Below are 23964 nucleotides of genomic sequence, written 5' to 3' on the forward strand. Positions count from 1 at the left end.
TTGCTACAGATAGCTCATCACTGTAGACGGATTGACACTTTAACGAATCGTTTCAAAGACGAGTCGACGTTCAGACTAATTTACGCAATGCATTGTGGGAAATATAATGTGTCAAGGATAATATATTAGCTCACGAGTTTCGGTTTTATCTTTCATGACTTTATTGGTTAATTATGAGACATAGATAACCTAGAACAGAAGCTATTTTTACCAGAACCCTGTGTGTGGTTGACTAATTGCAAAATTGTACTAACGGGGATTACCACGTTAGAAAGCAAAATCTCATTCAGAATTGTGCGTAAGCATGTTTACACACATTTGAAATTTAGAATCTTTTTATTTCATGATAAAACTTACACGTAGCTTGTTTAATATCGGTTCACTGCGAGTGGTCTTTTCAGATTCAAAAGGGGTGTTTCTAAAAATATAGAGGCGTTCAGGTTGACGTGTTAGCAACTCCGGTATAATCTGGCATGAAAATTATTGTCAAAGTATGAACAAGCCAAGTACGAAAGGAATTTAGAATCGAAATTTGGTATCCGATACGAGAAATATAACAGCACATTATTCTCACTCACTACTCGCGGGCACTGCGCAAGCAGCTGAAGTTTTATCTAACAAATTATCTTAAAACGAAGTATGCATTAACGATTTACGCAAAAAAGAAATCAAAGTGTGATAACTCTTTTGCAGTATATTATGCCTATACTACATGTGTGTGCTATAGTTCTGTGTATATGTACACGCCGTAAATCCAATATAGTCTGCATAGACCTTTTAAAATAGAAAACATCCTGCTGCAATGCTAAACACGTGTAGTATTTATTGTTATGATATCATAGCCAGCATGTTGAAAAACTGTAAATAATTTTTCAGTTTATTAAATGGATCAGCCCTTATTTTACACAGCTCAGTGTGAAATTATGGCCGATGTATTATTTCAAAAGAAATGGTACAATGATGAATTGACTTGTTAGTACATGCTCTAAATTGTTTTGTAAAATAGAATTTTATAATAACATTAGACATAATTAAAGTTAGATATAAAGAGATCATTCCGTGATTGTAAAAGAAATCAGGAGATTATTAGACCTGCTGCATGTTTTTGCTTGTAGGATTCATAGTGGAAGAAATGGTAATTTTATCTAACTACTATGCTGAATAGGCTCTGTATCTGGTACTATTTGTCACTGACATAGTTGAATGCTACCTGTAGGGGCATCAAACTTTTTGGTAATGTCGACACTTTCGAGACAATTTTAACGATTGAATTTTTGTGCCATGTGTTTTTACATTTGTATCTCTGACTGGTACACTTCAACTTCTCAATTACTCATTGTACAACGTATGCTATGCATTTTCACCAAAAATATATTAAATAGGCATTGTTTTGTGTACACCACAATCGATCATCAAATAATCTCAAACTAGAATAGTAAAATGTTTATATGTCTGTATAATCTTATAATGTTTATATAAGATGTTTATACGGTATAAGGCAATTTTTTTCAATTGACAAAATGGTCTCAATTGCTTATGCTAGCAATGAATTATTTCTAGCATATGTTCATGGCTAACAATGATGTATAAATTGTTATGGGTGTCACGCTAATATCAAGGTGAAAACTCTAGCGATGAACTATTTTTGTACACTTATATAATTTTCTCATAGCAACCTTAAGGTAGAGCTGCTCAATTTTCTATCATTACTCTCATAGTTAAATACCATTGTTCAGCGTTACCTTTAATTGCTGATCATTTCATCAAATTTTAAACTGATCTAAATTATTATGGTAAAAACATTGAACACTTTCTAGCAGATTCAAGTGAGGAAAATGAAACTGATGTGATGAAAGCTGATTGTTGGTATGAGGGTGTGTACATCATTGAATTTAAATGACAAGATTCGTAAGGATTTAATACAACAACTACAGCTACTTAGCTGTTGTCGACACTTCTAGCAACAGATACTGATTACCGGTAGGTCTACGTGAAGTCACTGCGCGACATGGCAACATTTTTATGTGTGTACACCATCTCTTCAAAAGAAATATTGCATTTTGACATGCTGGAAAGTTGCACGAATGTGGCAACTATTAAAAATCTTCCCAGATACCACCTAAATGAGCATTATTCATTATTATTGTTTTTAGTTTATCTTGTCCGCTCACTGTCACAACTGGCTGTCACACCTCACTGTCACACCTCACTGTCACACCTCACTGTCACACCTCACTGTCACACCTCACTGTCACACCTCACTGTCACAATGCTGTTATGTAACTATAGATGAACACTGCCAATTCACTTAGTTTTTTTTAAAGGGTTTGAAAAATGCAGAGATGCAGTGCAAAGCCTTTCAAAAGGCTTTTCAAAGCCATTTAAAAGGCTTTGCATTGGTTATGAGTTGGTGTATTGGCTTACTATCAGTCTGTGAGTTGACTTATTTTGGGGCATCTCGGGTCCATTTATCATGTTACACGTGTAATCTTTTGCAAAATCAAATATTTACATTAAACTATAGTCAAGATAACTCCTACAGGGGTGTGGTTTATTTCACAGCTCGACCGTAAATAGCTCAAATGCTTTTTGACACTGCAATCTACTACAATAAAGATCAATACAATGTTTATGCTGTTTAAACATCGTAATTTAATGAGTTCATGATCTTTATCGATGATTAATGGATTAGTTGAGTACAAAATAAAATATTTTAAGCTTTTTTAAGAACTTGTAATCTATTTCCAATACTTATAAAACCAAACAACCCTTTGTGAGGCTAAAATTTCAAACAAATGCATAATATTGTAGGCTGAATTCAAAAGATCTGTTTTTAGATCTGATTCAACTGACATTTTTCAAAGTCAATAGATTCACAAGCCTTTTGTAATAACATTTTTAAACTTTCAGCAGTGTATTTTTTGCAACTTATTGTACATTTAAGACTGAGTTAGTATAGATATTATCTGCATTTGATAAGTTGGTGTGTCATCAGTTGTTTATGCAATGCATTTCCTTGAGAACAAATCAGTTGCTAGTGCCAGTTGTCAGAATGAAATGTTAATACTTAGCTATTTGAGAGTGTCACTAGATGGACAGGCAGGTTGACTGCTGCTCTGTAGAGAATTACTTTTCATGTATTTAAAGTAACTGATTTTTATGTCATTCAGTTCTTCGACAAGCAATGCTAAACTTCTAGGTATGTTCTGGGGCAAAATAATAATCGCTGACTCCTTTTTCGATAGTTTTAAAAAATGCCCATTTGTTTGGTGTCGACGAGCTCGATAATCATTTCTGATTAGTGATCAGCTTATGGTATTGAAATTAGCTTGATGTTGTAAAATGCTTCTTTGTAATGGCTAAAATTTTTAAAATCTTTGATTGTGATTAAATGAGTTTGTTGTACGTTCATGGATTTATGTTCTTAAGAAATGCAAGGCAGCTATAGCTGATTATTAGTATTGTATTCCTATGGCTAATTTCAGTGATTCGATGCACTTGATACTCTTCTTTCCAATAATAACCCCTTTCTTCGTGATTATCTTGCTGCCACCCTCGGGACCGACCACAATTCTGCCTTCCTTTCCTTGTAGGCAGCAATAGGGACAGAAGCTGCGGTTCTGAGATGAGCAGGAAGCGGGCCCTCTCCGCTAGTCCGTAAGTTTGCCTTTCATTATTGGACATCCAAAGCCACAGTTACAAGGCTGGCAGGGCGCAGGTGTCGCTAATATGTCATACAACCCGTAAACAATACTAGTTTCTACGGGCCATTGTGGAGCCCGTCGCACGCCGTCTGCGCTATTTGTTAACTGTGACAGAATGAATAGATTATTAAGTTGCTAAAAGCTATTCTACAATTTCTGTATTGGATTTATTCATCGACTAGTGATCACGAAAGACCCAACAGTTCATCGCCAAACTATTATTGTTTTCATATATATTCAGCTCTGAAGATGATGATTTCTCTCAGGAGATAACAGACAAAGAGAAATATGCGAGGTGAGTTGTGTCTGGCTTAACATATGATGACATCATCTGCTTGCTATTCCTCAGACCTCATTCATCAGGGTGTATCTCTATCATGTCACGTAGTATGGCACATAGTATGGCATGTCAGCGTGTCAGCAGCATGTCTTACTCAACTGTTATAACCTCATGGTCTCTGGTTGTAATTAAATACATCTTACCATTATAACAGTACCGTAAGTCTTTATGCTCAAGCCGCGTGGCTTGTCGTTGGGCGCGGCTTCTGGTTCAAGGTCATAGGCCGCTGCTAAAGCCAAGTTTTTAAAACTTACGTGAGGCTTAGGGCGGCTTCTCGATAAATGCGATCTCTGCTCAGTTTCGCGCTATAACCATAGAATCGCAGTCATAATACACTTTTATGTACGGGATTTTGGCGACCTACTCATTTATTTTCAAGGTCATGTTTATGGAATACTTTAGACTAAAAAAGAATTTATCGCTAATGTTTAACTCACCACAGTCATAGGTTATTAAAACTGTTTCATTCTTGACCGGCATCTTTCCATAAACGTGAAGCCCTCTAACAGCGCAATAAAAATCTAGCTGAGACATGGCAAGTAAGTTCTTGATGCAAGGGTTTAGAAATTTTAATTCGAACTCGGAAGTAAAAGAAAATTCTTTTCACATGTACTGATGTATTCTGTTTTCTTATTCAAGAGGACGGGGGTATAGCGAAACCCTTCTCAACACTCTCGCTCCTGAAGGGGTCAAGGATGACAAAACCTCAGTCATTAGCAGCGGTCTGTGGGCATACGCGGCTTGTTGGAGGATTGTTTTTTCTTTCGTGAGACCTAGTTTTGAGCACAAGCCGCGCGGCTTGAGCATGAGGACTTACGGTAGTACAATTTACAAGCCTGTGGTAACAAGATATGCGTGATTCAATTGAGTATTAGCCTGGAATGTCACTCAATTCACCTTCAACTTTATCATTTTCATAACCAAATATGCGCTCAATTTTTTATATATTGTTTTGTGTTTGCAAGCTTAGCTGCTGTTCTTGTTAGAGAGAGCCACTGCGAGATTGAAAGGAGGAGACGGTGCAAAATGGCCTCCTATGTCAATGAGCTATCAGAGATGGTACCCACTTGCAATTCGCTTGCAAAGAAACCTGACAAGCTGACTATCTTGAGGCTGGCAGCTGCACACATGAAAAGTTTGCAAGGTACGATCAAGGGTTGGTCACTCGCATATGGTTGACAAGGGTTGGTCACTTGCATATGGTTTACTAGGGTTGGTAATCTGCATATGGTTGACAAGGATTGGTCACCTGCATATGGTTGACAAGGGTTGGTCACCTGCAGATGGTTGACAAGGGTTGGTTACATGCATATGGTTGACAAGGATTGGTCACCTGCATATGGTTGACAAGGGTTGGTCACCTGCAGATGGTTGACAAGGGTTGGTTACTTGCATATGGTTGACAAGGGTTGGTCACTTGCATATGGTTTACTAGGGTTGGTAATCTGCATATGGTTGACAAGGATTGGTCACCTGCATATGGTTGACAAGGGTTGGTCACCTGCATATGGTTTACAAGGGTTGGTCACTCGCATATGGTTGACAAGGGTTGGTCACTCGCATATGGTTGACAAGGGTTGGTAATCTGCAGATGGTTGACAAGGGTTGGTTACTTGCATATGGTTGACAAGGATTGGTCACCTGCATATGGTTGACAAGGGTTGGTCACCTGCAGATGGTTGACAAGGGTTGGTTACTTGCATATGGTTGACAAGGATTGGTCACCTGCATATGGTTGACAAGGGTTGGTCACCTGCATATGGTTTACAAGGGTTGGTCACCTGCAGATGGTTGACAAGGGTTGGTTACATGCATATGGTTGACAAGGATTGGTCACCTGCATATGGTTGACAAGGGTTGGTCACCTGCAGATGGTTGACAAGGGTTGGTTACATGCATATGGTTGACAAGGATTGGTCACCTGCATATGGTTGACAAGGGTTGGTCACCTGCAGATGGTTGACAAGGGTTGGTTACATGCATATGGTTGACAAGGATTGGTCACCTGCATATGGTTGACAAGGGTTGGTCACCTGCAGATGGTTGACAAGGGTTGGTTACTTGCATATGGTTGACAAGGGTTGGTCACTTGCATATGGTTTACTAGGGTTGGTAATCTGCATATGGTTGACAAGGATTGGTCACCTGCATATGGTTGACAAGGGTTGGTCACCTGCATATGGTTTACAAGGGTTGGTCACTCGCATATGGTTGACAAGGGTTGGTCACTCGCATATGGTTGACAAGGGTTGGTAATCTGCAGATGGTTGACAAGGGTTGGTTACTTGCATATGGTTGACAAGGATTGGTCACCTGCATATGGTTGACAAGGGTTGGTCACCTGCAGATGGTTGACAAGGGTTGGTTACTTGCATATGGTTGACAAGGATTGGTCACCTGCATATGGTTGACAAGGGTTGGTCACCTGCATATGGTTGACAAGGGTTGGTCACTCGCATATGGTTGACAAGGGTTGGTTACTTGCATATGGTTGACAAGGATTGGTCACCTGCAGATGGTTGACAAGGGTTGGTCACCTGCAGATGGTTGACAAGGGTTGGTTACATGCATATGGTTGACAAGGATTGGTCACCTGCATATGGTTGACAAGGGTTGGTCACCTGCATATGGTTTACAAGGGTTGGTCACTCGCATATGGTTGACAAGGGTTGGTCACTCGCATATGGTTGACAAGGGTTGGTAATCTGCAGATGGTTGACAAGGGTTGGTTACTTGCATATGGTTGACAAGGATTGGTCACCTGCATATGGTTGACAAGGGTTGGTCACCTGCAGATGGTTGACAAGGGTTGGTTACATGCATATGGTTGACAAGGATTGGTCACCTGCATATGGTTGACAAGGGTTGGTCACCTGCATATGGTTTACAAGGGTTGGTCACTCGCATATGGTTGACAAGGGTTGGTTACTTGCATATGGTTGACAAGGATTGGTCACCTGCAGATGGTTGACAAGGGTTGGTCACCTGCATATGGTTGACAAGGATTGGTCACCTGCATATGGTTGACACAGGATGGTCACCTGCATATGGTTGACAAGATGGTCCAAAGGTCTGCTACATTTGCACACCTTCATTGAATAAAGTTATCCCACGATCAAACACGAGCGAAGCGATTGTTTGGGAGCTTTATAATAAATGCATATGCGCAGACAACTCCCGAAAAATTATCCGTCAACGGCCGTTACCAAACCCTTGTACCGAAATTCAATAAAAAAATTTAACCATTTTTGTGTAGAGCCGTTTAAGTATAATAATAATGATACAAAACACATATAAACATATTTAAATATGTTACCAAGTCTTTGAAAAGTTACCGCAATATCCTAAAACTAACCCATCTGATCGGATTATACATAATTAGACAGATTAATTTGGCCTAAAATTGCCATAAAAACTTGACAAGCCTTTTTAAATCAAAATTAAGACCGGACAACAAAACAACGATAAGGCCTTGCGACAGAGAGTAAAACCATTAAGTCGAGCGCATTTCACGAAAAAAACGTGCACATTTCACCAATCTATGGCATTGCCCAAATGCCGAAGGTTTCTGTAATTAACGTAGAAGTACTGAAAAGCAATCGTTTCTTTTTTGCCTATTTAACGGACTCTGACATGTTGGACACTTATAATGAGTACTTTGGTATTCCAACTTATGTCCAAAGCAGTGAAAGTAAAGGAAATGATGAGGATATTTTTCTAACGATTCTTATAAGATTATTACAATATTTAATTGTAAGAATAATTATTCGATTTTATAAGATTATTATGAGATTTAGTTGAAAGAATAATCATTCGAATTTACAAGATCGAAGTATATAATGATTGATGGTGTGCAATATGTTACTGTTATTATTTTTCTAAAGATTTAGTTGATGATGCTACGGCTGTGCCCAATATCGCGGTACTGCTAAGGCCTTTTTAATATCTGCAAAATTAAGTAATAGGCCTACATTTTCTTATAGATATACATCTATTTCTATGACAACCAGCTAAAATCTGTTTAGATTTTTAAATTCAGCATAATTTTTTAGAAATAAATACAGAAATCTAGATAAATATCACAACTTCTTGATATTGGTTGCTATGACCAATGATATACAGCCCCCAGCCTGTGTATATTACCCAGAAGCTTGCCATTTTATTTCTAATATTGCATTTCTCCTATTGCAGGGAAGAGATATAAACATATAACCTTTTCCTTTCATTATTGCTGTTTGTTGTACATAATAACACCCAGTACATTACAGCTACCATTGCAGCTACCATTGCACTGCAGTGCCATTTGACTGCTAATATTGTATTTCTCAACCGGCAGTACCCTTTCTTTTTCCATTATCACTTTGGTCGTGGGCTGTATGATTTGGCAAGTTATTTTAAGTTATTCATTAATATAACCAAAATAGTAGATGGTTTCACTGAGATCATAGTAACAAGGAAGGCTGTATCAACATACAAAGTTGCAGCAACAGAAAAAATTATAGCAATAAGAAGTAGAGGGTTTCTTGGAACGTATGCTGTTTAGGGACATTTTTGATTGCATATTTTAGTAGTTTTTAAAGCTACCCAACTTTATTTACCTAATTCAGCCGATCACTGATCCTGTGATCCATTGAGGATGTTTTCACATCTCTACACAGAAGTTAGCTTAGCAGCTACTCCCATCATATCCTGATTGCATCTGACAATAATATTTTGCCAGATCACTCGGAGCTGCTAGGAAACAGGCTTATTTATATATTGCGAATGAAGTTAGTGCCCAAGTATAGGTACAACCAGTGGCAGTAGCACATACCAAAACTTTTCACAGGTACTGGAAACACAGGATCTGATGGGGCGTACAAACCTTCCTTCCTCACAGACCACGAGCTCAAGCATTTGATACTGGAAGCCGCTGATGGCTTTTTGTTTGTTACACAATGTGATACCGGTCGGATAGTACATGTGTCTGACTCTGTCACGCCTGTTCTTGGCCAATCCCAGGTATTCCTTTAGAATTACTTTTATCTCTTAACTCTCTTTATTAACCCTTGTTATCATTGTTAACTGTTGTACTCATAGTTAATTGAGTATTCTCAACTTTGGTTAACAGTACTAAATCTGTTATAAATAGCGCTGGTCTCAGTAAGTACCAATAATAGATACCTTTGGTATGTAATACTCAATGCCTCTGTTAGCAGTGTTAACGTGTTTCTAATGTTAACAAGTCATTTTAGTAAGTTACTTAGTTGTTACTGATGTAGGTTATCCGTGTTAACTGCAACACCTGTATGTTACCAGAGTGAATGGTTCAGCCACACCATTTATGATCTAATTCATCCTGAAGATGTCCAGAAGGTAAGAGAGCATCTCTCACAGTCTGAGCTAGTCAACAGCGGTCGAATACTTGACCTGAAGAGTGAGTAGAATTTACTATCACTATTCTTATTCTTTTCTTTAAAACGTGACATATTTTCAGCTGTTGTTTCTTGTAAGCTTACTCTGATTCTCACCATCTGATTAACTGTCTAAACTCTGTATTTGCAGGTGGTACTGTGAAGAAGGAAGGCCACAGCAGTGAGTGAATGTAGTTGGGTGCTGGTATGGCTTGAAGGGTTACTCGCGTCAAATTTTAACAAGTTTTATCACGAAGTATAGATACTTTTCTATCATTTGATTAAAGTTGGTGCAACTTGATCCCAGTTGAAATGCTCCGAAAAAATATGTCTTAACAAATTACGTCACTAGTCGTATTTTGTGTTTGTCCCTCTCGCTATGACAACCGTAGTTCCATTCAAGTTGCAGTCTCACATGTCTCTATTGTCTCACATGTCTACCGACACTAGTTTATACCGATACTAGTTTATACCGACACTAGTTTATACCAATACTAGTTTATACCGACACTAGTTTATACCGACACTAGTTTATACCGACACTAGTTTATACCGACACTAGTTTATACCGATACTAGTTTATACTGATACTAGTTTATACCGACACTAGTTTATACCGATACTAGTTTATACCGACACTAGTTTATACCGACACTAGTTTATACCGACACTAGTTTATACCGATACTAGTTTATACCGATACTAGTTTATACCGACACTAGTTTATACCGATACTAGTTTATACCGATACTAGTTTGTACTGATACTAGTTTATACTGATACTAGTTTATACCGACACTAGTTTATACCGACACTAGTTTATACCGATACTAGTTTATACTGATACTAGTTTATACTGATACTAGTTTATACTGATACTAGTTTATACTGATACTAGTTTATACCGACACTAGTTTATACCGACACTAGTTTATACCGATACTAGTTTATACCGATACTAGTTTATACCGATACTAGTTTATACCGATACTAGTTTATACTGATACTAGTTTATACTGATACTAGTTTATACCGACACTAGTTTATACCGACACTAGTTTATACCGATACTAGTTTATACTGATACTAGTTTATACTGATACTAGTTTATACTGATACTAGTTTATACTGATACTAGTTTATACCGACACTAGTTTATACCGACACTAGTTTATACCGATACTAGTTTATACCGATACTAGTTTATACCGATACTAGTTTATACCGATACTAGTTTATACTGATACTAGTTTATACTGATACTAGTTTATACCGACACTAGTTTATACTGATACTAGTTTATACTGATACTAGTTTATACCGACACTAGTTTATACTGATACTAGTTTATACTGATACTAGTTTATACTGATACTAGTTTATACTGATACTAGTTTATACCGACACTAGTTTATACTGACACTAGTTTATACTGATACTAGTTTATACCGACACTAGTTTATACTGATACTAGTTTATACTGATACTAGTTTATACCGTTACTAGTTTATATCATTACTAGCTTGTGCTGCATGCATCCCAATGTTGATATCACTTTGTTTTTGTCTAAGATTCCATGAGGCTGAACATGGGCTCTAGACGAGGATTCATATGCAGGATGAGACTGGGCAACACACACAGAGACTCTATGCTCTCGAGCCATACAAGCAGACTGAGGCAGGAAAATACCCTTGGGCCAAGCGAAGATGGACACAAGTATGCCATAGTGCACGTCACTGGCTACATTAGAAACTGGTCTCTTGGTAGGTTACCTTACTGTCTTCAATTTCTTTTTACTAGTTTTAACCATTTTGTGTCAGAGTTCTTGTTGCATCATTGTATAGTTACATAATGTCGCTAGATATATTGTACTGTAGTATAATGTCTCTGGATATATTGTACTGTAGTATAATGTCTCTGGATATATTGTACTGTAGTATAATGTCTCTGGATATATTGTACTGTAACATAATGTCTCTGGATATATTGTACTGTAGTATAATGTCTCTGGATGTATTGTACTGTAGTATAATGTCTCTGGATATATTGTACTGTGGTATAATGTTTCTAGATATATTGTACTGTAGTATAATGTCTCTGGATATATTGTACTGTAGTATAATGTCTCTGGATATATTGTACTGTAGTATAATGTCTCTGGATATATTGTACTGTGGTATAATGTCTCTGGATGTATTGTACTGTAGTATAATGTCTCTGGATATATTGTACTGTGGTATAATGTTTCTAGATATATTGTACTGTAGTATAATGTCTCTGTATATATTGTACTGTAGTATAATGTCTTTGGATATATTGTACTGTGGTATAATGTCTCTGGATGTATTGTACTGTAGTATAATGTCTCTGGATATATTGTACTGTAGTATAATGTCTCTGGATATATTGTACTGTAGTATAATGTCTCTGGATATATTGTACTGTAACATAATCCCTCTAGATATATTGTACTGTAGCATGTCTCTGGATATATTGTACTGTAGCATAATGTCTCCAAATATATTGCTCTATCATTTAATTGTAGCTTTTTACTATATGAGTCTGTTGTATTGTGACTTAATATTTTATTGTTGTTTTGTTATCTATATATTAAACTTTTGTATTGTTATAGTTCCTCAAACGTATTGAAATCATATTATATTAGGTTTGCCATTTATATTAATTTAAATAATAAAATTACAGTCAAACATGGATAACTCGAACTTCAAGGGACCGAGCAAAAGTGTTCGAATTATCAGAGCATTCAAGTTATCAGAGCACTGTCACAAGTCCATATATTTACTTATTTATTAGTAGATACATGTACATATACAAACTATAATATAAATCAAAAGCACAAATGGCTTGTTTCAAATTAAATGCTTCTAATGTAAAGTTTAAAACGTTTTCATGAAAAAGTATAGAGATTTTTCTATCACTTGAGATTGGTTTGTTGTTTGAGGTGATGTTATTGCCAGGACGTTTTTCAGATTGACATTGGCAAAACTTGATCGTTGTTGAAATGCTCAAAAGAAAAGACATTTTTTTCTTTTGGGGTTTTACCCACGATCAATTTTGCCGTTTTTTCTTGAAGTTTATGCAGATTACCTTACTTTACCTGGGATTTGTTAAGAGCAACACTCCGAGGCAGTTCAATTAGAAGTTTTACGAGGTTTTACGGTACATTCTATATCACTCATGCTTTTTTAATAGATACTTATTGAATGTACACACGTATTCTGTGTTTAGGTCAAACGATGAATAGTTTTTTGTAGCTCAGACAACGTATACTTTTAATTACAACATTTTTTAAGACGTTTTAAACATTCAACATTCCGACGTTGATTCAACACGGAATCAACGTCGGAAAACTATTCATCACGGGCTAGCCGAGTCACGCACTCAAGGATTTTCGCCACGCACATACAAAACAACATGCGATTTTTGTTTTGTATGTGCGTGGCGAAAATTCTTGCGCGTGACCTGGCTAGCCCGTGCTATTCATCGTATCGCAGTATAAATCAAATTTCACCAAACTTTTAGAAAAGTCGTTGACAAAAATATTTTGCCGATGGTGGTAATAACGACGCTTATGAATTACGAAAAGATGAAGTTTACCTCTATGGCTTTGAATAAAGTGATTTTCTAAAGCGAAAACAACCGTTTCGGTAGCTGTTGGGCAAAAAAACAGTTCGAATTAACAGTGTTGAGTTCGAGTTATCTATAGCAATTTATCATTACGTGGGAACGGACCAAAGGAAATGTTCGAATTAACCATGTGTTCGAGCTATCCGTGGACGAGTTATCCATGTTTGACTGTAACTACTTTGACAAAACTGAAGAGCTTTATTAGTTTGTGCAGTTGTTTTGTTGTGTTGGTTTTCATGACTTATTCGTATTTCTTCCATGGATCTACCTACTTAGTAAATAACTGATATGACAAATATTTTCATGTGAACTTCAATTGTGTTCTGACGCAACCTTCATGTTTTTTTGCAAAGTTTATTATTGCTCCACACTAGAATTTACAAAAAACTTAATAACAAAATCTTTATCCTGTTTCAGCTACAATTAATAGATTAGATTGCCTCTTATTTTGCTTACCACTAGGTTTTTATGACCGGGTCATTTCAATTTACTTATTACGTCATTTAGTTTTTTAGATTTTCACCCACTAATTTATGACGACTAGTTTAATGAAATTATGTTGCAAATAAATTGTTGACACCTAAATTTGTTACAACACCAAAACTGACTGATTTTTATTAGTTTTATCTATTATACTGCCAGCGAGTTTTTGCTATTTTGATAATCTTTGCTAATCGCAGTTTTGCTTTGACAGGCTCAGTTTAATCGCTCCTGAACATCTCAATTACATACAGTCTTTTATTCTCTGGTTCCATTTGACAGGAGAACAGACGGGTGCTGTGCCAGTAAGTGCCACTAGTGCGGACACATCAAACAGCGCCAACACTGTGCCCTGCCTGGTGGCTGTAGGTCGTCTACAGGTCACATCATCTCCCAATTGCGCTGATCAAAACAATCTCTCTTCTCCTACTGAGTTCATCTCCCGTCATTCGATAGATGGCAAATTCACATTTGTTGATCAAAGGTAAAGGAAACAGTTAGATCTCTTGTCATCGTAATTGTTATGCATTATGAGATGGCGTGTTGGTACATATTTTCAGTTGAATTAATGATTTCCTGTTTATAGAGTGTTGAAAGTTATTGGATTCAAGCCAACAGAGCTGCTTGGTAAATCTGTTTTTGAATTCTTTCACCCAGAAGATGAGGTACGAATGAGAGAAAGTTTTGAGCAAGGTTGGTGTCCATGTCAGAATTTTGAGTTTATAGTCTTTCTCCTTTGAAGTGTTGCCAAACTTGTTTTCTACATTGTATGAATAAAATCTCAAATTTATCATGCTGGTTGATGGCTAGATTACCTGTCTAGATAAATCACTTGCTTCATGCCATTTGAAACCATGCAAGCTGTTGTGCTGTAGATAGAATACATACATGTATATCACATGGTATCAGAGACCTGTGTGCTGTAGACAGAATACATACATCACATGGTATCAGAGGCTTGTGTGCTGTAGATAGAATACATGCATGTATATCACATGGTATCAGAGGCCTGTGTGCTGTAGATAGAACACGTCTATAACATGGCATCAAAAGCATCGTAGCTCATGTTCACGAATAGCTTGTGTCAATTGAAGAGACCACGCTGGTATTATTGACATGGGGATATTTGTCAGATGTTGATGTGATAACAGCAAGTTAGGCATGCAGACTTCCGCTATGATTTTTCTTACCTCACTTGTGAAGCGGTCGCTGGAAACAGGAAAGCATCATATTGCGTCACAATCAGCTTATATTAGATTCTGTAGTGATGAGTAGTAACCCATCCTAACATTTAAGGGAGTGCGCTTGTTTAAAGATGAGTTGCTAGTTGCTTTTGCCCCTTTTTACGAGGCATGTGATAGCAGGTGCATCTGACAGCTAATTCCGAGACATTTAATTGTGTGTTGAGCAAATAAGCTTTGCAAAAATGGTATTCACCACCGTCACAGATTAACAGAACTAAGAGTCTTCTAGGTGGTCCTTGTTTCCTAACCAGAGTAAATATATATTTTACCAGTTTATTGAAGTATTTAAATAGGTTTGTTTTGTTGGTTTTTCTCACTAGTTGCGAGTGAATCCAGCATTACAATGCTGTCTCATGGTAGACTCCAGGACCTTTTTCTAGTGCATCGAGTTTGAACTGCATTACTTGGTTTTTCTGGGCAACTAACTGTCGAATTAAAATTAAAGATAAAATTTGGTGAGTTCTGAGAATGGCATTCGTGTTTTTAGTCCTCAAGTTGAAGGGCCAGACACTTTCTACGGTGTATCGTTTTCGTGGTAAATCCACGGAGTGGATCTGGCTGAACACAAACAGTTTTACGTTCCACAACCCGTACTCGGATGAGATAGAGTATGTGGTGAGCACAAGCAGTCTTGCCAAGTGAGTTCATTCTATCATGAATTCTGAGCGATTGTGATGAGTTGGAAATAGCAAATAATATATCGAGGAAGGGCAGGGGTCGGGCTACCCTTCTTTATGAATTGTAAGTCTGAGACTTAAATGAGTAGCTGAACTCAATTGAGCCATGTTAGACTAGAGGCTGTTATAATTCTGACATTGTTTAGTATGTAAAGACCCTCATATGTTGGAGCAACAATTCTTATGAGAATATGTTGTACTCATTTAATTCATTGTAAAGCTTGTAAAACGGCAATAAATATACAAAGGAATTGCTTATAACATTAAAACAAATAAAAACTCATAGAATGATTATAATCTCATATCTCTGTGAAAAAGCCAAAAGGAGATTTTCACATCAGGATCCACAGATTTAGCGCTGATATGGCACAGAAGTAATTGTGGTCAGGTGCCCTTAACACCATCAATGGTACGTGTGTGACCCAATCACCAACCTACCGATGATAAGTCAGCACTTCTGACCCATGGCTGTTTGCATTTGAGTTGTTCACATAGTTTTTGTTTTAGTGTTATTTTTTAGTGTCATAAAATAACACTAAAACAAATACATTATGTAAGCGTATGAAACAAACTAAATATAAAAATACATCGATAGCGTGATAATCTATAGGAAGAGGTTTACATTGTTACCTTGGAGACCTGTGAATGGATATGAAGGCTGGCAGAGTAAATGGTAGACATTTTTTTTACTTTTTATTAGATTTAACTTAACATGAATGTTTTAATTATATTTGTGTTTTATTTCAAATGTTTATTAACTCCTCTACATTTACGTCATGTCAACAAAGAAGTGATTGCATAACAAGGTGATTGCATAAATTTCTTGCACGTGTTTCGTTGTACAGGTCAACTACAGGTCACGACCCGATGACTAACAGCGCCGCTGCTCCTGTAGCTGATAACATACAGAGTAGATCACATAATTTTGTTCTTGCTGGTCCAGATAGTTATATGACAGCTCAGCAAGGCTCTGTGGAGTGTGAGTCATTAGTTGCTCTTCCTCTTTGTATTCCTCTTCACCCTTTTCATAATTTATTTATTAATTTTATGATTAGTGTTAAAAATTATTATTTATGCGATCAAAATATATTCCAAACAGATGTAATTTTGTATATTACGGTTCCCAGTCTGTATCATCAACAGATTTGGAGAAGCGGTAAAGGATTAGCTTCCTAATATGTATGCCTTAGCTTCTCTCTTAATGATGTTCGACGTGACGTGTGTCATTCGTTCCGTCACTCTCAGGGGTCTCATTTTGCTTCTTATTTAGCTTTTATGAGTTTGTAGTCTAGTCTCTAAATCAGTGATAAATTGGAATTACTCTTTGAGTCATCTGAGGAAAGATGTAAGTTATTCCTTGAGCTTTTAAACCAATTCACTCGTTATGGATTGCAGCGCGCTCTGTCTTTCCATACGCGGATAACAATACTTGTCCGAGCACGGTCACCATGCCACCAGCCGCTAACTACTGTTCCCCTGTAAACAATGGTGAGGATCATTCCTGGCCGCACTTGTCCGCTAATGCCAGCAATGCCTATGGGCAGCAAACCATTCAGGTAAATGATTTCTCCATTATCTCAGTTGGCCTTTTAAATCTTAGTGCATTTTATTATTCCTTGACTAGTTACAATGTGGAATGTTTGGAGATGTCGGTGTTACCGCTGCTGCCTTAGTATCTCAAAGGTATTGCGATTGTTTGCAGCAGGCTGCTGAGCCGATGCCCGATTTCAATACGGCTGTTAACCAGCAGACTCAGCGCTACGCTTCCAACATTCACGCATCACAACAGCTGGGGCAACCATCTTGGCAGCAGGCTAACTGGCAGCCAACGCAGGTGGTTCCTGATATGCCTATAAATCCACACATGTCAAACCAGCAACATTTTGGAGACCTCAATCCTCTCTACAACGGATATAACCAACAGCAGTAGCCTCCTAATTTAACCTTTCTATATCTTCTATGATGTACAGCCAACGCTCGAGCTCTATCCTTGTCATCATACAGTTTTATATATACGTTGCTAGTGTTTTGCGAAAACACTATTTATTTTGTTGTTATATTATATACATAATTAATATGGTGATTTTTATTGTTACGCTAGTGAATTTGCCGCTCTTGTTATTGTTTGTAAATGTATATTGTATGCGCCTGCCCTTTAGTTCTTATCATTGATCCATACAAAGCAATGAAGTCTACTTTAAATAAAAGTTTAGAAAACTCGCAATATGTCTCTAAGCAGTAAATACATGCATCATCATTATTGCACTCAGTGTTACATTTGAGGATAGCCATAAATACTGTTACAAAAGTATTTTTACCCGCTTTGCTGTGTTAGTTTTAGAGTTATCATCTAAAAGCTTTTAGTGTAAAGAAGCCCTGTGCACCGCTCTGTACGTCAATATTTAATCTAATTACTAAATGTTGTACAGGTGTTTGTTTTCATGATTGAAAAATATGCACATATATATGCATGTATATATGTACTATATATATATATGCACTATATATATTATATCTTTTATTTACATATATAAATCTCAGTGTTTGTGTGTTTACTGTGATTCTGTGTTTCAGTGTGTCCAGCTATAGCTATAAAAATCTTTCAACGAAAAGCTCATAACGTGCTGGAATTGAACTCATTAAGATTGCGCCCACTTGTTTGTAAACCAATCATCTAACCACGAATCTATGAAGAATTTTACGATTCCAATGCTCTTACTGCATACCCTTTTTTCGTTTCACGCGCTAAATGATGCATTAATTGATTCTTTGCGCCTACTGGTTATGTTGCCCCTGTTATAAAATCTTTTAACATAAAATCTATGGCCTCGCCATAGTAAGGCGAATTTGTTTTCCCGCCATATAATATCAACAAAAATTTCTCTCAAAATTAAAATTTGGCGATTTGTGTACTGATTATATACGTTATTAAGAGATATACATTGCTCGCCATGGCGAGTTCGGCGATATCCGTTATGGTAAAAACAGCTAAGTGATAAAATTTTAGTTACAAGTTTAAAGTTTATTAAAATACATCCTAAAACTCTTTTTAAGTATGTGTCTAGTAAGCTAAATTCATTTAAGTTAGATTCAGCGTTTATGTTACACTTATGTTTTGAAGGTAAAAACTCCACAGGATGTTCTGCGCGTAGTACATTGTAATGTTACATTTTCTTGCAGATCATAACCACAAAATCCACTAAAGTTATTGTAGGTAACTATAATTATTAAGGTTAATATATTCTGTTACTATTTTGTAATGATGGTGATTTTTGATGATTTTTACCAGGTGTTTGCATTAGATAATTACTATGGGTTTCTATATCACTCTACGATATTTTCGCCTTATAATACCAACACTGAAACGAACTCAAATTATATAATTGTATACCAAATAATTTTTCATTGTAATCGTAGCAAAACAGACTATATTTAGGCATGACTTACTAATGATTTCACATTTACATTTAAACACCTTTACAGTTTTATTTTTCCTCCTAATTTATTTTACCAAAACACTTCTTCCATGATATGAAATTTAAAAGTTAGTTGTTTAAAAAAGTTTGAAAACCTTTACAGTTGTTTTATTTTTTCTCTTAATTCATTTGAGCTGCACAAAAACACTTTTCTCATGATATGAAGTTTAAAAGTTAGAATGGTAAATGTTGTATATGTTAAATGAAAATACATTTTCTGTCTAAAGACTGTTTTATTAGCCGGGCAATGCCAGGCATTCACCTAGTATAAACATATATATGTGCTATATATGTGCTATATATGTGTTATATATTTATATATAATAGCCTACTATATATGTATATAGTATGTATATATATAAATACACTTTTTATATATATGCTAAAACTTATCTGTAAAATCAAATTTTTCTTCACTGCAAATCTGTTCTGCTGTTTTGCTCTTCAGGTGTCTTTGTTCAAAATTTGAAAAAATATATATGCTTCGTTATATAAAGAGGCGTAGTTGTGATCGTGAAACCACAGTTGCATTTACGACCACAACTGTGCTTCTTGTTATAACCTCTTTTAGATTGTATATATACTGTACTTGCTAGATGCCAGGGGTTGCACGAGTGATAAAAAAAGTTTTTGTGTAAAAAATTAACCTGTAATCAACATATTCAACATCAACATTTACCATTCTAACTTTCAAATCAAGGTGTTGGTTTATTTCTGTAAGCTGTGTTTATTTCTGTGTACTGTGTTATTTGTGTTTACTGTGCTTATTTCTGTGTAATTCATACTGCACCGGCTGCAGTGCCTACTATGGATCTATACTGATTGCAATAGTCTTGTTGGCTATATGAGTTCAAGCATTTTGCTTCACTTATGGGCATGCATGTTTCATCTGGCAAGGCTTCACAGATTTTTCTTCTGGTATGGCTTTACACATAAAGCTAGTTGCAGTGTTTAGAGTGAAGCCGTGAAAGATTGTCATGTATTCCAAGTATTTATTCCATGATATAGGGGGTTGGACGGTTTAGTGTATTGGATAAATAGATGTCCACAAAACTGGAGGTTGTGAGTTCAAATCCAATTCGCTGCGGATTTCTCACGCTTAAGACTATCGCTATAATAGCTGGACAGATGGAATTACATACGGTCGGACAAACATTAAGATTTATATATATAGAGGAAATAGATATATATAATTATATATATAATTATATATATAATTATATATATAATTATATATATAATCATATATATATAGTCATGCTATATATACTCGTGCTATATATACTCGTGCTAATTATATATGTATTGTATGTATTGATATACAATTATATATATATACATACAAACACATAGGCAACCGTTTCACACAAAAAATATGCAAACACGTAGACAACTGTTACATGAAAGAAAATATAATAATGTATATATATATACCATATATAAATACTTGTAAAGCTATTAAAATCAATAGCATCAGCTGTAAGGCATATTGTACTATGCATACTAGTCATATGTGTATCGTTAATAGCAGATAAACAGCCTGTTTTCTGCTTAGAGTAACTAAACATGACCCAGGTTCTGCCTGATGATGCCAATATGTTGCGGTTGGCTGAAAATAGAGCGACGACAGAGTTGAGCGCTATTCGTGAATTAAATAGACAATGCAGAGGAAGTGTTGTTTGCGGTAGTCAACTATAAAATATGTTTGCAGAACAAAGCAGTAGTTAATGGCTTAAGTGAGTAAATAATTTGTTGAGATGAATCAATACCTTTGGAGTTTTACTAGCGGCTGTGTGTTAACTTTTAGTCGCTCTCTTTTAACGCTATCGAGTCAGCCATGGCTAGATTCAGCAGCTTCTCCAATGAGATCCTCAACTGCCGAACCATTGATGATGGTCTTACAGAAAACTGGAAACAACAAGTCGGGCAGTGTGTTTCGAAGTCTACCATTGGTGAAGATGCTTCACCAGATGCAACCTCTCGTGTTATTGTTAAGCTGCCAACTCAACGTGTAAGATGTCTGGAGCATGCATCCGACAGCGTCGCAAGGGGATTTATGACTGTCCTTCGTAAAGAGGATCCAAGAGATTCCCTTGTGAGAGATCGTAGCTTCTATAAGAGTGACTTTGCGCCTCAGGTTAACCTTAAGGTGAGAACACAATATATTTCTGAAATTTATTTATCATTCACCTTTATCATATTGATTAAGGAATAATAGCTCATGAATGCTTGCTAAATAATCTAATACTTGTTTGCTTTACAGGCCTGTCTGTTTACCCTAGAAGCTCATCTCATGTGATGGAATGTGTTGGTTTAGAAGAGCCAATCATATTATAGAATCCTTCAAAAGTGTGTATTTTCTTCTCAGATTGCGCTACAAACAGCTGGTCTTGTAGTGTATGCAAGAGCTATTTCTGTTAAGAGATTCCTCGTAACATTAACGTAAAGGAGTCAGCATGTCTTAAAAACTGATCTTTGTTCCATGCAACTTCTTGCGGTTTGTTATTGTATAGGCTTATTCAGTGATAGGTTTGAAACCTTTCTCTGGCCTGCTTCTGGTTTCTTCTTCTCTTTGAATGTCATCATTCAACTACATCATTAGCATACTTACCGAATATTGCATTACGTAAAGAGGATGCATAACTTCCTCAAAGGCTGAAGAAAGGGTATATAAAGGAACAAGGTAATGAGGGGAATGCAGAAACATGCAACTTTCCATTCAGATGTGGAACTTGTTGCATAAACCAACCAGAAGGGCACCAGCAGATTTACAAGCCTGCTAATATTGTAGGTTTCTAAAGGTTCCTCATCCTTCATCAAACGGAATACCTTGTTGCGAGAGAAAATGAAAAGCTTGTTCTCTGACCACTGTTACTATAACAACAACCCAACAATCAACTCTGACACATGCTCAATGTGGTCATCTGATAGCCATCACACTCAACTCTGATTCGTGCCCTGTGCTGTCATAGCCAACACATTGCCTAACTTAGCAAGGAGGCAACACGTATATGAAAATTGTGTGGGTAAAATGTGCGTTTCCTATTTTAAGAATGACAATAAGCTCCACCTCTAATAAGCTCAAGACATGATGAAGTTCTTCTCTGAATGCAACGCATACCAGCTAAAAATACTCTCATGCAATCACTTATTCCGGATTTATTTCTTACTATTTATTCACTTGATATTAGCTTACATAAGTTTTGTTCTCTGTATCATGTAAAAACTTGTACTACTTTAGAAAACAATATAAAGTCTAGTTGTAAGGTGGGGACCTTCTTGCAAGGCACCATTATATTTTTAATAGTTTGTTTATTTTTGTTCTCTGTGACTATTTGATTGAGTAAGAATTGCGCTTTATTTGTGATAATTTTAGATGCTTATGAGTTTCAAACGAGGGCTTACATACATGTACACGCAAAAGCATTTGAGTTTTAGGTCCTTTGAGCATACAATAAATGTGAATGCATATGAATGCGCATGGTCTCTAAATCTATAATGCAAATTTAAATAAGTAATGTAGATCAGTTCAGACTGCATGCAATAAAGTAGTCTTTAACTCGACTACATCCACAGCAATCTTATAGGAATGATTCTACAAAGATCAGACTTGTTCATGAGCGCTGCGCCACAATAAAAGGATGATCCAAACTCTTCAAACCAATTATTAACTAACACGGACTAAAATCAAAATAATTTATATAATCTACAGTATGATTGAAAGCTTTTCTCTGCAGCGACTCTGCATTCAGCACTATTGGGAAACTGGATACCTAGACCTTCATGCGATAAATACCAGCTTGTCAGCTATAAATCATTTTTATTTATTCTAGCGCATCAACACCCTCAGTTGATTGACAGTCTAGCAAGTTGCCTCACTCTCTCACGCGAACTACACTTGCTTGCACAGTGTGCTTCTGAGATTCCAAATGTCCGCAGCATAATTCTTCTCTTTCTCCTTAGCTATTATTCTAATGGCCCCTTATTAAGTACAAATATATCAATGCTTTCTGTTGTGATAAGTTTTCAAAAATAGGAACTTCTAGGAAAAAGTTGACAAACCACTAGAATTATTGAAAACAGTTTAGCAAATATGTTAGTATTTTGTAAGCTTACACTTATTGTCCCAACAACAGAGTCTTTCAAACTTTTTTAGGGTGTGTTATGAAATTAGTTTTTGGTCAGTTTTTTTGCTTTTTTGTGTAAATATTAAAGTCTGTTTAGTACATAAGGGTCTTATAATATGGTGATTGAAAAAAATTATTTCTCATAATAATGCAGATTTAAGTTTTAGTTTACAATAAGTATGAACTTATATAGTATATGTACCTATAAGCAATTAATCATCAACTTTGAAATTTGGCTGCATTTGCCTTGATTAAATCATGTATACAAATGAGCTTTGGTTTTGAGTCTTTTAGAGAAAAATAGATTTTTTCAAAGTAACTTTTGCAATAGGAGCCTTTTTTTTATTTAAATTTATTTTAATTTGAATTTTGAAATCAAATGCTAATGAAACATTTAAAATTTTGCCGTATAACTGTAACATCATAATATAAATGACACTGCTAGTCTTGCTTTTTGAGATTGATTAATTCTACTTTCATTACTTGTGACATTTTTATTAAATGTGGTAACTTTACTGTTTGTTAGCAATGGGTGAAATGGACCATAAAAACCTCTTGATATAATTTAATTCTCAAATACAAGTACTTATACATGTATTTTACTGTGAAGTAGTTTCCTACTATGATGATGATGAACTCTTTATTGATAAAATAAAATATGATATACACTCTGAAAGCCTCTTTTGTTTCTTACAAGGAGTTGCTCTACCACAAAAATTACGTTTAATTTTAGTTTAAGACCGTTAAATTATTGTAATATGATAAATAATAAAAAAAATTTTGTTTTTATAATGTTTTGCACATTTTTAATTTAGAAATATTTATTTAATACGAAACCGTTTACAGTGATACCGAGCTTAATGAAAAGAGTTTCA

At 36.0% G+C, this 23964-nt stretch overlaps 2 protein-coding genes across 2 annotated transcripts; both read left to right on the forward strand.

Moving 5' to 3' along the window:
• Positions 1–213: 213 nt before the first annotated feature.
• LOC137391987 (aryl hydrocarbon receptor nuclear translocator homolog) lies at positions 214–17710 on the forward strand. The gene is made up of 14 exons (XM_068078566.1): positions 214–294; positions 3594–3657; positions 3946–3999; positions 5031–5188; positions 8873–9045; positions 9343–9460; positions 9589–9618; positions 11009–11200; positions 13851–14049; positions 14152–14258; positions 15297–15447; positions 16332–16465; positions 16882–17042; positions 17189–17710. Exons 2-14 carry the CDS (start codon positions 3626–3628, stop codon positions 17414–17416), a joined length of 1737 nt encoding a protein of 578 aa, XP_067934667.1. The 5' UTR covers positions 214–294; positions 3594–3625; the 3' UTR covers positions 17417–17710.
• Positions 17711–20620: 2910 nt separating this feature from the next.
• LOC137391657 (uncharacterized) lies at positions 20621–22426 on the forward strand. The gene is made up of 2 exons (XM_068078171.1): positions 20621–21111; positions 21754–22426. Exons 1-2 carry the CDS (start codon positions 20800–20802, stop codon positions 21910–21912), a joined length of 471 nt encoding a protein of 156 aa, XP_067934272.1. The 5' UTR covers positions 20621–20799; the 3' UTR covers positions 21913–22426.
• The last annotated feature ends 1538 nt before the right edge of the window (positions 22427–23964 follow it).

This window comes from Watersipora subatra, chromosome 3 (genome assembly GCF_963576615.1).
Source record: "Watersipora subatra chromosome 3, tzWatSuba1.1, whole genome shotgun sequence".
NCBI classification, from domain to species: domain Eukaryota; kingdom Metazoa; phylum Bryozoa; class Gymnolaemata; order Cheilostomatida; family Watersiporidae; genus Watersipora; species Watersipora subatra.

What these genes read in the sequence shown, in the direction of transcription:
- LOC137391657 (XM_068078171.1), top strand. Translation starts at nt 20,800, where the DNA reads ATGGCTAGATTCAGCAGCTTCTCCAATGAGATCCTCAACTGCCGAACC. An exon ending in CGCCTCAGGTTAACCTTAAG is followed by an intron (nt 21,112 to 21,753) that starts GTGAGAACACAA and finishes CTAATATTGTAG; the next exon opens with GTTTCTAAAGGTTCCTCATC.
- LOC137391987 (XM_068078566.1), top strand. Translation starts at nt 3,626, where the DNA reads ATGAGCAGGAAGCGGGCCCTCTCCGCTAGTCC. An exon ending in CGGGCCCTCTCCGCTAGTCC is followed by an intron (nt 3,658 to 3,945) that starts GTAAGTTTGCCT and finishes ATATATATTCAG; the next exon opens with CTCTGAAGATGATGATTTCT. An exon ending in TTCACATTTGTTGATCAAAG is followed by an intron (nt 14,050 to 14,151) that starts GTAAAGGAAACA and finishes TCCTGTTTATAG; the next exon opens with AGTGTTGAAAGTTATTGGAT.